The sequence below is a fragment of the Bradysia coprophila genome (genome assembly GCF_014529535.1).
Source record: "Bradysia coprophila strain Holo2 chromosome X unlocalized genomic scaffold, BU_Bcop_v1 contig_128, whole genome shotgun sequence".
Taxonomy (NCBI): Eukaryota; Metazoa; Arthropoda; class Insecta; order Diptera; family Sciaridae; genus Bradysia; species Bradysia coprophila.
In genome coordinates, this window is record NW_023503295.1 from 5,909,317 (window position 1) to 5,923,848 (window position 14,532).

Here is a 14,532-nt window from a genome sequence, read left to right on the forward strand (position 1 = left end):
ACTTTAATTTTTCAACATTTTTCCCTAAGAGGCGAAAGCTCTACGACGCCATCTTGTGGGCTTACCAACATCACCTTTTTGGCACTTTCTTTCAATTTTCTCGGAAACGGAACCATGGATTCTATTGATGTGCACCTTAATCGATAGGCATTTTAAGTGGCTATCGACGATTTCAGTTTCATCTAATCCTATGGATACGTTTTCGAGAAAATCAAGAAAATCCACCCAAAAAAACACTTTTTGGTAATTTTCGGTGACTCACATGCCTGTGGTAGTTCTCAAATGTTTTTATTTAGAAGTGTCGACCTCGAAACCCTTTAGACACAAATTTCATGTCAATCCATTATATTTACGCGAAATGGCAACCATTTTTCGTTTCAAAAATTCCGACTTTGAAGCCACACAGCGGCCTAGCGACGAATAAAAAAAAAAATTGACCCACATTTCCTGAATCAAAAGCACTGGCGAAATCAACCATTAAATCAGAGGTACTACTTCAGTCCTAACCTCGGTCCGAATTCGTATTTTCCCATGTCTCCACCCTAAAAAACACTCGTATCTACTTTTTAGATTTTAAAAAGCGATAGATGCCTTACGGTAATGAAGGGCCATGACGCAAGTCCGTTAACACTAAAAAATTTGAGAAAAAAAAAATCCGTAGGACTGAGGAACATATACACAACTTTTTTGACTTTTGCCCCTCCGCTCCTACCACTTATTTTATTCGTAATCTGGGCGTCCATACGAGTTCAACAAGGTATCACACGCAACATAAGGTTAAGATTTGGCCGATATATTAAATTTCAAAATTTTTATAAAAAACGGATTTTCATACGTTTTGAATTTGATGAATTTTACCAACCTTTGTTACTTTGTCTTTCTGTTACGGTGAAACTTTTGAATTACTCTGTGGATTTGGCTGAAATTTTCAGGGCATGTCAAGGACGTAATTCTAAGAAACTAATTTGAAGGAATTTTCCTAAAAGCTTATAATTTCGGTGCTATGAGCATTTTAAGCTGCTGAGGTATGTGACCTATAACTCAGAAAATATGACAGATGGAAAGTTCGTTTAAACGTGATAGTAAACGCATAGGACCCTCGTACTTCGTACGGGTCTAAAAACCAGTAACAGCTTTGTGCGCTAAATTAAAAAACCCATATAATTTTTTTCAGATTCTTGTATGCGCTCATCGTTACATCGCAAAGGAAAGCGATGCTCAACATGGTCAAGGTCTATGTTATCTACTTACAAATGATTTCAATTACGAAGATGTAATTGATCCTTGCAAAGGTCGACCAAAAACAAGGTGAGTCATTTGAACAAAAGCATAGGACAAGAATTTAAAAACATCTAATTTTATATAAGGGCGCACGAAGCCTACGGTTATTGTCAAGTCGGAACCTCTGCATCTTTATTTGATGATGATACAATGCTGATTGGTTCACCGGGTCCTTACACGTGGAGGGGTGTTATTTTCGTTACATCATTCTTGGAAGATTATTTAAAACGTGACAAGACTATGTACTATAGTAAACATGAGGAAGAAATCAGAGAGAAATTATTCGATGAAAAACTAAAAAAATATAGTTATCTTGGTAAGACAATCACATTAACTACATGTTGTAAAAGATAAATGACGGATGCATTATAATCCTAGGGATGTCTGTTACTGGAGGGCGGTATTTTAACGCCGACATAGCATATGCTGCCGGCGCTCCCCGATCAAACGAAACAGGACAAGTTTTTATCTTTACAAGAGGAACTATGATGGCAAATCCGATGTACGAAAAAGTTATATTGAATGGTGAACAATTTGCGTCGAGTTTTGGCTATGAGTTGACCACAGCTGATGGTAATCTAATGCAAAAACTTTATAATTATTATTATTACGATTCAGATTTATATTGTGGTGTCGAATTTCGAGCCATAAATGCACATAAAAATTAGACATGGTGAGTAGATGCCGGTTTGTGATTTTTTTTTAACATTTTGTCTAGAATCACACAAATTTACAAAAAAAAAAAGAATCCTTACGTTATGCGCTTTTTTACGAACAATATTGAACCGTTCACAAAAAGTATATTTTTTACTACTCACTCGCTGATATCATTACCTAGTTTCTGTTATAAGTACCAAGCATTTACATGTTCCAATAAATTCCGTTATGGATGCGGTGGCTCAGTGTTTACGTACTAGCTTGCCCATAAATGATCAGGGACACGGCAGAGTAAAATAGACCAGACAGGAAACGTCAAATAAGGAACCTAATACCCAGGGCCTAGTTTTTAGAAACTTTTAGAGAAAATCGAGAAAATCAAGAAACTTTGAGAAATTCAAGAAATTTCAACAAACTAATTTCTCCAGTTTCTTAAAGTTTCTCGAATTTCTCGAATTCGAGAAATTTTATTCAATTTGAAAATTAAAAAAATAATGCTAGTAGATAATTCAGGTCCCTAGTCAAATCAAGCGCTCCTGCCTGGTTTACTTTACTCTGCCGTGTCGGGGAGGTGCAGAAAAACAGGAAAAATATACACTTTGAAGGCTTCAAACACTCAAATTGTGACGACAACAACTTTTACATCGTCAACTATTTGCCACAATTATTACATCTGAAGTTTGACGTATGAACACACGAATCCACGAACTCAATGTTCATAGATTTTCTGATTGAACTAGTCAATATCTATCATTAGACACATAACACATCTACTTATGTATTTTGCTACCGTTTTCCAGCCGTTTACTTGACAGTTAGAAGTAAAACAATGCAAAAGTCATGTAAATAATAGAAACGTCACGTAAACGGAGAGCTAAGCGGAGGCAAAACGGACGACTGTGAATTTAACTTTAATCAAACCACACTGTATCCAATTAATTACCTTTGACACATCGAACATGATTTTTCAGCGAATATATCCAGAGATATGCTGGAAAAACTAATGAAATACAAAGCAAAATCATTGTTTCTGGGACTCTACTCCAAACTTCTGTCCCTGTTTTGGAGTACTTCCCGTTGAGTTTCGATACTTTTTTTACGGCAGAAAGTTAGGTGGGCATTCAAAGCTTAAAACACATAATATGTTTTTATGATTGGTCTAATTTCAAAACAGTCTTGTTTCTAATGTTGTTGCACCTGCTAGGTTTGTATGGAATTGAATTCACTACACCACTAGCTGCAACTAGACGAAAATGAATTCGATATGTGTGTGTACAACATAATGAAACTAAATTCATCTGAAAGTGGGGAGCCATGCGCAACTGCGCATTTATACTAGCTTCAGTGTTTATATACTTTGATTGGAATGATTGTAACCAAAAAACATATCATATTGTTCAAATCGGTTCAGTATTGCCCGGAAAAACAAGCACAACGTTTTGAATTCCAGACAGTTATGGCTCGAAATTCGACATCAAGTTTTGTTTTACGTCTTTTATTTTTGAGCGCTAGGACGACTATCCGCTACTCAAAAGTTAGTGTAAATAAATGTAGCTATTTTGAAAGTGTGCGAGAGTACATAAATCTGAGTTTGAATATTCTTGGAAGGAGTGGAGCTGAAAGCGGAACGGACGAAATAACACACACAAAAACAAGTGCATGTGACTCATTATTTGGCCGATCTTATGCCATATTTTATCACGTCACTTCAGTTGACTCTCAAAATCATGCCAAATCACAATTTTTCGTTTCGTTGTCGTTTAATTTTCCGAATGTCATTATAAACATATCACGGTATAGTGAGTGTACAAACGTAAAGTACTATCAATACACAAATTTTACCTTTTCTCCTTATGTACAAAAACTCTCCCTCCACAGCACTATTAATTACTCGTTTTTGAATTTTCAGTCAATGGTGATGGTCTGCCGGATCTTCTAGTGTCTGCGCCGTATTATTTCACCCGAGACGATGGAGGGGCTGTATATGCCTATCAGAATGAAAACCATGTCATTCCAAAAATGTATACCACGAAAATAACAGGAAAACTGGAATCTCATTTTGGAATTGCTTTGGCAAATGTCGGTGATTTAAATAAAGACAATTGCGACGATATCGCTATTGGAGCTCCCTATGAAGATGACGGTGTTGTGTATATATATCTTGGATCTAGGAATGGCTTAACTACAAAACCTTCGCAGATCATAACGGCAAAACAACTAGGCTTACTAACAACACCAATTCATACGTTTGGCAGTTCGATTGCCGGTGGAATCGATTTAGACAGCAATTCCTATCCTGATTTGTTGGTAGGAGCATACGGCTCATCAGCCGCAGTCGTTCTTCTAGCGAGACCAATAATTAACATAAAAACAGAAGTCAGCAGTTTAGAATTGAAAAATATTGACCCTTCAACACAAGGATGCATTAGTGATCCTGGTTCAAATTTGACATGTTTTTCGTTTAAAGCATGTTGTTCAATTGACTCATATGAATCAACACCACCCAAAATGCTTGAATTGGTATACACAATTGAGGCAGAAACATTTAACAACATGAAAAAATTTTCACGAATATTTTTTGGACCCGACCTAAAAAAACGTAGCAACGTAGTGAAACGGAATGTTCAAATACAAACAAATGGGATACAACATTGCAGTGAGGAAGTTGTATACGTGAAAGACAACACAAGAGACATACAAAGTCCAATTAAGGTATTTTTTGTAGTTCAAATTTTTGGACTGAATTTTTTTGATTTACTCAGTACATCACAGTTTCGCCTTAACTATACATTGGTTGAGCCAGCATTACCGAATTCCGGATTGGAATCGTTGTTTCCAATATTAGATCAAACTCAGGCTGATCGTCCATTTGATGCAACGTTTCAAAAAGACTGTGGAACGGATGACGTATGCGAATCTCAACTTGAAGTTTATGCAGACCTAGAACTTGATCGCGAAGGCAAGTGGAATGACTTGGGGGAACTACATAAACACAAAACATTATTTCCACCCAGATTAGGAAAATTGCAAAAATTTATTTTCCCGGAATTTTCAAGAGTTTATTTTCCAAAATATTCCAGAGAAACCTTTAAAAATAGGCAATTTTTTGCCTGAAACACTCCGATTACCAAAAAAACAATGCCTTATTAACCATCACTTTTAAAGGTTTTATAATTTCCGCAAATAATTTGGACAGCAAACATTTTTTTACAAAAATATCGCCAATTGTCTCAGCAGACAATATAATTTTCATAGCTAGGACCCGAAAAGTGCGACTGCGTCGCACTTTTTCTCCGTCCAATATGAAAAATACTATTCGTACCACGGACGAAAAGTCTTTTTTAGCGTATTCGATTCCAGACCTCGCCTTCGACTCTGTCTGGAAACTTCTCACACGCTAAAAAAGACTTTTAGTCCTAGGTAGGAAATGTGCTATTCATTGCAATGAGCAACCAATCGACGAATGCATTTATTTGCATGAAGTAAACCAACACCAATACATTTAAATCACGCTTCAATTCTATCTCATCTAAATCCGCATAAAAGGAGTTCTTTTCTCTTCGATGACGATACGAGACATTAGAATATGTAATACACACATAATTCGGTGGTGTGAAGTTTTCAATAGCATTTGTTTCATGATATACAGTCGGTTTTTTTTATTTCGGAACATATTTGATATATCTTAGAGTTTTAAAAGTCATCGATGTCATGGCATCGGCCGATAACCGAAGATGCGTCCATTTTACACTTTCTCGCAGGCGCACTTTTTATTTTGAATTTGAATTTTTTGTCATTTTAAATGTTTTATTGTGTTGCTGCGCAAAGTGTTTAATTTCCGGTTTTAATATTTTATTTTATAATTTGGAAGTTCGATTCTCCAACTTGAGACTGTGCGAATAACAGAATTAACCTGTCGCAGACGGCAAGCATATTAACAGTGTTACTATTCAAACTATCACTTTATTTGATCGAAGATTGATTTCAGACATCTGCTACTTCATTTGTTTTGAACATGCTTTTTGCTATATAAGAGCTCATTAGTCAGAGCTTGTCGTTTAATCTTTGCTGACGTTGTCGATAACAGATGACAGCCGTCTGTAACAGGTTAACAAAAATAACATATTTTGAACTTTTATCAGATTTTTGTCGTAAATATTTCATAGATTGTATAGTATTGTATAGTTCTTTGGTAACGTGTAACATTTTACAATAGAAAGAATTTACGACCAATTTGTCTAACCACTCATGTCATTTTTTCATATTGCTAAGGATTTCATACAATTCTCTCTATTGCATCCTCGGACGTTTTCACCACCTGGGTCAAAAACAAACCTTCTTGTTCCTTTTAACATAATATACTATTTCGACACAAAACATGTTTTTCCATGTGAAACATGCTTTCTGTCTAAAATATGTTTCCCATCTGAAATATGTTTTCTATTTGAAACATGTTTTCAATCTGAAAGATGTTTCCCATCTGAAACATGTTTTCCATCTGAAACTTGTTTCCCATCTGAAACATGTTTTCCGTCTGAAACTTGTTTTCCGTCTGAAACTTGTTTTATATCTAAATTGTTTTAATTTGACTTTATTGTACTTGTAATGCTTTTAGTGTCATGAATTAAAATATTAGCTGACGATTTGCATATAACAACGAATGTATACCGTAAACAAGTAAAGCCACTGTTCCCATTTTTATTAATTTTAAATAATAAAATTAGGTAAAAATCTGTTTGTTAACATGGACCAGCTAATCAAACATCTGAATCAAGTTTGTGCACAAATATGAGTGCCCCTCACTGTAGTGGGTGATAAAATAATAATAGGCACAGAGCATATGTTATGAACCTATGTCCAAATGTGTATTTTTTTCCTGATTGGTATGGTCAATAGCTATCTATGAATCAAAAATAGTCGAAATACATTCAAAGAACGACACAAATTTACTGCTCTCTCTGCTGCTGCTGCTTAAGACGAAGTTTTGTCATTACACGGTTCACTTCTAAATCAACTTCCATTTCTAACTGACAATATCACATTATCAAATATTTTAACTTTTCGAACGTAAGTTCTTATGCCTAGTTAGGCCTTGGTGCTTAGGCCCTAAAACCAGTCTCAGATATTTTTCATCTTTCATACCTGGCTGGTGGTAAGTCGCCAAAAGTCGAGAAATGGCAGGGACTAAAATAAGGATTTCTGTGCAGGTGGGAAACTTTTCGAAGGGGCGCCTAAACACAAAATCTTGGGCGCCAAAGTAACAGTAAAGTCTAGTCGACTTGCCGATCATACCTGATAATAATCTGCAATTTTCTGGAATTTAATTTTTCGGTCATGTTAGGGGTGTATTTTTACCTGTGGAAAATGCGTCCACAAAATGACCTAAAAATCAAATTCCAGAAAATTGCAGATTATTATCGGTTTACTGGACTAAAAGGTGTTTCAGCCCTAAAAATCACAATAGTGGTGAGTTTTTGGGTATGAGGGTGAGTTTTGTCTATAATTTATATATCTCAATGGATGTAACTGAAAAAATTCTCAAGTAACGTCTGTAACATCTGTGATTTTTGCAGAATTTTTGGACCCCTACTTAGAGGTAAAAATATTTATTCAAATACTCTTAATTAAATTAGGGTGTGTTCCGGCATTTAAAAAAATCTGAGTAAATGACATAATGTAGGCACATTCCATGAAGACAAATCAACCGATTTTTACGCTAACACACCAGAGAGAAATAAATGAGAAACAAAATTCACATTTTTGTTAATAACTCCATTTTGGAGTTTCATACGCCACTCCACTGAAAGTAGTTCGAGGCCAAGACCTTTCGAATGATTTAGTTCCTTTAGTTCCTTTACTTTTTACATGCCAACCCTATTTTCTTTCCATTTTTTTTAGTTCTTAGGAAAGTAAAAGCTACAAATGTGAAATACTTTGATTCTGTATCTGTATCTCCATCTAAATGATGATAAAAGATTAAAAAACTGATATCGACAATGCCATTATCATTTTCCAACTAGGTTCAATGCGCGGCAGGCAAAATTTTTCTTGTGGGCAGATCTGGATTCGCAGGTGGGAATTAGAGGGGCGCAGGTGGGAAAATTCCCACCTGCGATGTTCCTTAGTTTAGTCCCTGATGAAATGGGGTTTCGTAGTCCGGATTTCATTTCCGTAAGGTGGCGAGGACACGGGTGTGTATGGGTTCGTTTTATAAAATTTGTACTTTAACTATGTTTACGAACGCAATAAGCTTCGTCAAAGTAGGGCGGCAGCCGCAGCAAACGCTCCGACTGTTCTGATGGCTCGTTTGTTTGTATTGTATTCTTTCATTTCATTTATTTATTTCAGTGAGCTTTTTTACGACAAATAAAATTCTTTATTCATTTTTATAAGTGAGCTAAATAGCTATTTTAATTAATAAATCTGTTAGAAAACATGTTCACTTATTATTACACGAACAAATTGTTGTTTTTTAAAGGTTTTTCTGGAATATTTTGGAAGGAAATAAATTTGTTGCGTTTGGCTAATTTGGAAGAAAATAATTTTGGGTTCCGCAAATGACTTGGGTGATATTTTAATTTAAAAAAAATAATCAATTTCATTATTTAGATAATCAGTTAACCTTAATTCTGGGCAAGAACGATGAGCTTCATCTTACCGTCTTGGTTCTAAACGAAGAAGATTCTGCATATGAAGCTCAACTATTTGTTGAACATCAACACAGCGTCACTTATATTGCTGCTATAAAAGGACAAGTGATCTGTAATCGGTTAAGTACGACTGTCGTGTCATGCAATTTAGGTAATCCACTTCCTCGAAATGGTACGGCTAGAGTTACGCTTCGATTTGATCCAAGCAGCTTAGAGGATTCAGCTCCATCATTGTCTTTCAAAGTTTTTGCAAATTCAACATCTAAACAAATAATTCCACGCGAAAAGACTATTTTGACGGCAAAGGTAGTTAAGCAAGCTGAACTAAGCATTAAGGGCTGGGCGCTACCAGAACAATCGTTTTATGGTGGTGAAATTAAAGGTGAAAGCGCTATAGAATATATGGACGATATTGGCACTTCGGTGCAACACACATATCAAATATACAATGATGGACCATGGAGGGCACCCTATCTAGAAGTAAATATAGCATGGCCGCATCAAGTGGCAAATGATAAAGAACAAGGAAAATGGTTATTGTATTTGGAAGATCGACCATTGATCGAGGGAGGTGGTGGCGGCGAATGTGAAATCAAATCAGACAATATATTCAATCCGCTAAAAATAGCTAAAGGAACAAGAAACCGTGATTTTCTTAACATTGCACCCGACGAGTATAGGCGCTTTGCTAATATTAACAAGACAATCTCAGTGACCGGAAAAGGTTCTGAAAAGAAAGATTTTTCGGAATTTAATAAAGGTGTTAATAGAGTTCGACGAGATAAAGCAATGATAATTAGAGCTGAAAAACTGTTTGACAAGGACGGCAAAAAAACGGAAATAGTTCATATGGTAATTGCTTCGGTTTGTTTTGTACAAACCTTTACTTTATTGCGTTGTATTGTTTTTTGTTTAAGGACTGCGAAAAACTTACTGCAAAATGTGTTCGATTTAAATGTGCCATTTATAATATGCAGAAAAAATCTGAAGCATACATTCATGTCAAGGCGAGATTGTGGAACTCAAGTCTCGTATCCGATTATCCACGTGTCGATCGCGTAGACATAGTTTCTTATGCTCAAATAAAACTGCCGGACGCGTACGGTATTGTTCAACGAAAGGATGATGACCGAATTTCTGTAAGTGTATACGTTACTTGCTTTTTTTACTAAAGACTTGATTTCCACTTACCACTACGTTTTGTCTTTGCAAACGGTAAGAAAACGGAGCGCTTGTTTCGTAAGTGGAAATCATGACTAGGTCACGCGATAAGTGCGCCAAAAATTTAAATATTTTGTCAATAGAGTTACACTCGAGAGGTGGCATGGTGGCTCTGTCGATCAAAGGAAACCACAAAAATACATGGGAAACCAGACATGTTCAAATAATGACAGCGCCACCTTGGCCCCTCTCGAGTGTAACTCTATGATTTTGTCAGTTGGACAAAATAACGCTATAAGATGCTATTCGCGGGCGAATAGTCATTTCATATAGATTAAGGTTAGCTCGTTTACTATGTGTTTCTACCGTAGGTGGAAGCACGGGCTGTCAGGAGGTATAATATATATATAGTGGGCTGAACAATTTTTTTTCGACAAGTCAATGAACATGGAATTTTATTCAAGATTATGAAAGGACGTCATCTCACGATTAGTTTAAGCCCAAATTTAAAATATTTTATCGGGAGAGTTTCCAGAAAAAATGTTTTCTTCTAGAGCTGTACTTGTATCTGTACTTTGATGAGCTTTGACGGGCGTCTATCTTCTCGTTCCAGCCTACGTTCATTATTTCGTCATAGGCAGATCAGTAACTATTCAAAATATGCTGCTTTTCACATTCAATATGAGCTAAAGGACAACTCGCACCCGACTATTTCATAATCATGAACTAAATTCCATGTACATTGACTTGTCGAAAAAAAGTTGTCCGTGGTACCAATGCATCTGTGTCAACTTGACGAACGAATAACATGGGAACAAATTCCTTGCTCTATTTTAAATATAAATCCCAACAAAAATCTCTTCGAGAAAAGTGTGACGCAGTCTTTGAAGTACAATTTCTAAAATGAATGATATCGCTAGAGTTGACGTTTTCAGCTTCGATACGCAAAAATTAAATTTTACACCCAATTTTAGTTCAAACAAGCTGGCTTAGTTTTTCTCATCATCTCCCAAATAATTTTTACCTAAAAAGAAATTTGACTGGAAACAACCAAAATTTTACCAAAAAAATCTGCGTCGCATGTGGCAGATAAATTTTCTTGCTGGTCTGTTCCTGAACATTTGCCACTTTGCGACGCAGATTTTTTTGGTAAAATTTTGGTTGTTTCCAGTCAAATTTCTTTTTAGGTAAAAATTATTTGGGAGATGATGAGAAAAACTAAGCCAGCTTGTTTGAACTAAAATTGGGTGTAAAATTTAATTTTTGCGTAACGAAGCTGATAGCGTCAACTCTAGCGATATAATTCATTTTAGAAATTGTACTTCAAAGACTGCGTCACACTTTTCTCGAAGAGATTTTTGTTGGGATATCAGTCGTTTTAGAAGTTTTAGAACACTGCTTTTCATAACAGTTTATTACAGAAATTCGGAAATTTGGCGAAATTTGAAAATTTGACGAAATTCGAAAATTTGATGAAATTCGAAAATTTGACGAAAATCGAAAATTTGACAAAATTCGAAAATTTGACAAAAATCGAAAATTTAACGAAATACGAAAATTTGACGAAATTCGAAAATTTGACAAAAATCGAAAATTTGACAAAATTCGAAAATTGGACGAAATTCGAAAATTTGACGAAAATCGAAAACTTGACGAAATTGGAAAAATTGGACGAAATTCGAAAATTTGACGAAATTAAAAAATTTGACGAAAATCGAAAATTTGAGAAAATTCGAAAATTAGACGAAAATCGAAAATTTGACGAAGAAAGTAATTCTCTATCTGCCACCATTCACAAAATAACTCTAAAACCCTAATTGACCCACCGATTTCTAACTTTCGACATTTTTCACATATGCCCCTACGTTCTACTCGTAAAACTCTGAGACTTTGCCGAAGAAAGTAACTCTCTATCTCTCATAATCGCAAAAATATTAGTCCTTTCATCCTACGCTCGAGTAGCTCAAAATTTGGTCACTCTAATCACTCTAGCTCAAACGAATCTGCCCCGATTTTTTAAATTATTTTTTTGTTCGAATCGTGTTACGAATACCTTTCATTTAATGGGTCGCACGCCTCTGTAGGTTTCAATACAGCTAAGCTACAGCCGAAAACGCGTTCCCGACCCTCGAAAACCTCACTCAGAAACCATTTCGAGGCCAATAAAACAAAATTCTGGTTTTTCCTGGGGTAATGGCGTATCACATATTCATTTTTATGCCCACCCTGAGGTTCCTGCAAAATTTCATGGAGATTGGCTGACTAGTTTCCGAGATCGACCGTCGATAGATAGATAGATAGATAGATAGATGGAAACATACAGAGTAAGTTGAAAGATTTTGATTGTTTGGGAAAAGTCAATTTGGTGTATTTTGTATGAAAAGTGACCAATTTCAAAACGATGTTTCTGCGGCAATTTTAAACCTACATAGTCGAGTGATAGCTCGTTTTGCTCGTATTTGAAGCGAGAATATGATAGAATATGTTTTGTAGTGATATAAACCAAAGGGTAGAAACTGAAATGTTCGGCTATATATAGTTGCCGCGTCTCAAAAAATTTTCTTCGTTCTTTTTTTGGAAGTTAGACTGCGTCAAGTCCTCCGCTATCGCTCCGGACATGATTCATCGTTTTGAAAACTAAATTTGAATCATTCTAAACTTATTATTTTTAAACTTGAAATTCCAGTTAATAAAGACAGCGAAAATAAAATTCAATTAAAGTTTAATCAATTAAATATTCATTTTAAATTTCAGGTAGAAACTCGTGCATATCCAGAGCTCCTTGACCAGAATGGTGACGTTAGTATCCCTTGGTGGATATACTTCATCTCAATTGCTGGTGGAATATTACTTCTCCTTTTGATGTCATACTTCTTATGGAGATTAGGATTTTTCAAACGAAAACGACCCGACCCAACATTAAGTGGAAATTTAGAAAAAAGCAGTGAAAATAAACATTTACTTAAAAATAAAACATAATTTAGTCAGGATAACTATAAATCTTGTTTTTTATTTAATTATTTACAGAAAGGGATTTAATTTGATCAGACTTAAACAATTTTCCCACTTTTCGGTATTGTTTCCTTTTTTTGGAAATATGTCAGCCACACCACACATACATCACAATACCGTAAAATGATTGCTAAGAAATTCTAATTTAATACACTCAGCAAAACGACTGTAGTGGCACAATTTTGTTTTTTTTAAAGAAACGATACAATCCACAAACTTCGATATTGTCCCAGACAATATTTCTTAATTCGTGTAAACTAAATTCATAATTAAACTAGTTAAACTCAAAACGTTAGCAAAAATACAGGTCAAATTTTGGTCATTGTTGTTTTTTCTTTCTTTATGTGAAAAGACGGAATAGACGATCAATGTGTTGTGTCCGTAATAATAACAACAACGGTGACCAAAATTGAACCTTTTTTTTCTGCATACGTTTTCAGTTTAGCTAGTTTAGTTATGAAATTAAAATCCAAATCACATTCACGAAAATTCGATGAAATTCACAAACTGTCAGTCATGGGAAATGTGATGAAAAAACGTTAAATGTTAATATTTTGTGCTCTTTGTTAACACGATAATTTGAGTAAATCTCAACCGATTTTCGAAAACTTTTTTTTATTTGACGAAGTATTGAAATCCTCTGGTCAAGTTCGAAAATGGATGGTATCAGTTCAACCATCTGGTGGTAGTTCTCGAATGAAACCTTTTCTGCTCTTTGTTAACACTGGAGCAAATTTCAACCGATTTTCAAAAACTTTTTTTATTCGAAAGTATTGAAATCCCCAGGTCAAGTTCGAAAATGGGTGGCATCGGTTCATCCATCGGGAGTAGTTCTCGAAAGAAGCCTTTTCGATTTTTTTGCTAACACGACAACTGGAGTAATTCTCAACCGATTTAAAAAAAATGTTTGGTGAAGGGGATCTGACCCAACCAACAGGTGGGACCTAGTATTTTAATCACAGCTCAATTGATTGACAAAATGACAGATGCACAAGAGAACAATAGAATTATTTCTGTCATGCAACAAGGCTGATGCTTACATTAACAGGTGAGGATACACCCGACCATTCCATAAGATGTTTCAACTTTCAGTAATTAGCTCGCTATCATTTCTATAAAAATGTTTCATGGCGTAGCTATTGAAACATTTTGTTGTCAGCGTAAGGAACAGCATGTAAAATTGCTCGTTATAAGAAGCTGTCTCATTAAACCAGCATAACTTTATCAACGCTTCCTAACACATTTTGTATCTTCTTGGATTTATGCAGATATTTATCGTAGTATTGGTTACAAACTAAAAACAAAAAAGTGGAATCTGTCTACTATCAACATGTTTAGGCATTACTGGTAGTTTTATAATAGTTTGAGCAGAAATATAGAAAAGAGAAATATTTGAAAGCGTTGTGCATAATTGAAATTGAGATGATTTCATGTAAATTAGAAATTTTGTTCTTATCTAGGATAAACTAGCACTCCTTTTTAGCGTCGTAAGAAATATAGTCGGGGACAACATCCACAAAATCATTAATAGTAGATTATTCACCTCTGTCCACATGTTTATTAAGACACTTGGGGAGTTATTGCATGAGCCGAAGGCGAATGTTATAACCCCAAGTGTCTAAATAAACATTTGGACAGAGGTGAATATGCTATTTTATCTCCTGCAAGCTGATATTTCATACATTACGCGTTTCTGCATATAAACACAAACACATACATAACCACAGCCTATACGATTGGATAATTCACACATAACCCACCTAGGGTAAAT

The 14,532-nt window shown here is 35.2% G+C and overlaps 1 protein-coding gene across 5 annotated transcripts in view; it reads left to right on the forward strand.

Annotated features, from left to right (window-relative positions):
* The window catches only part of LOC119067801 (integrin alpha-PS1), a 42,440-nt gene extending 29,703 nt beyond the window's left edge, over positions 1–12,737 (forward strand). For all 5 annotated transcript variants that reach the window (XM_037170952.1, XM_037170948.1, XM_037170951.1 and 2 more), the window contains 8 exons: positions 1,175–1,308; positions 1,368–1,597; positions 1,660–1,854; positions 3,848–4,650; positions 4,711–4,897; positions 8,548–9,440; positions 9,506–9,727; positions 12,504–12,737. In XM_037170952.1, the coding sequence (XP_037026847.1) occupies positions 1,175–1,308; positions 1,368–1,597; positions 1,660–1,854; positions 3,848–4,650; positions 4,711–4,897; positions 8,548–9,440; positions 9,506–9,727; positions 12,504–12,728 (2,889 nt within the window). In that variant the 3' untranslated portion in view covers positions 12,729–12,737. The remainder of the gene's footprint in view (positions 1–1,174; positions 1,309–1,367; positions 1,598–1,659; positions 1,855–3,847; positions 4,651–4,710; positions 4,898–8,547; positions 9,441–9,505; positions 9,728–12,503) is intronic.
* Positions 12,738–14,532: the final 1,795 nt, after the last annotated feature.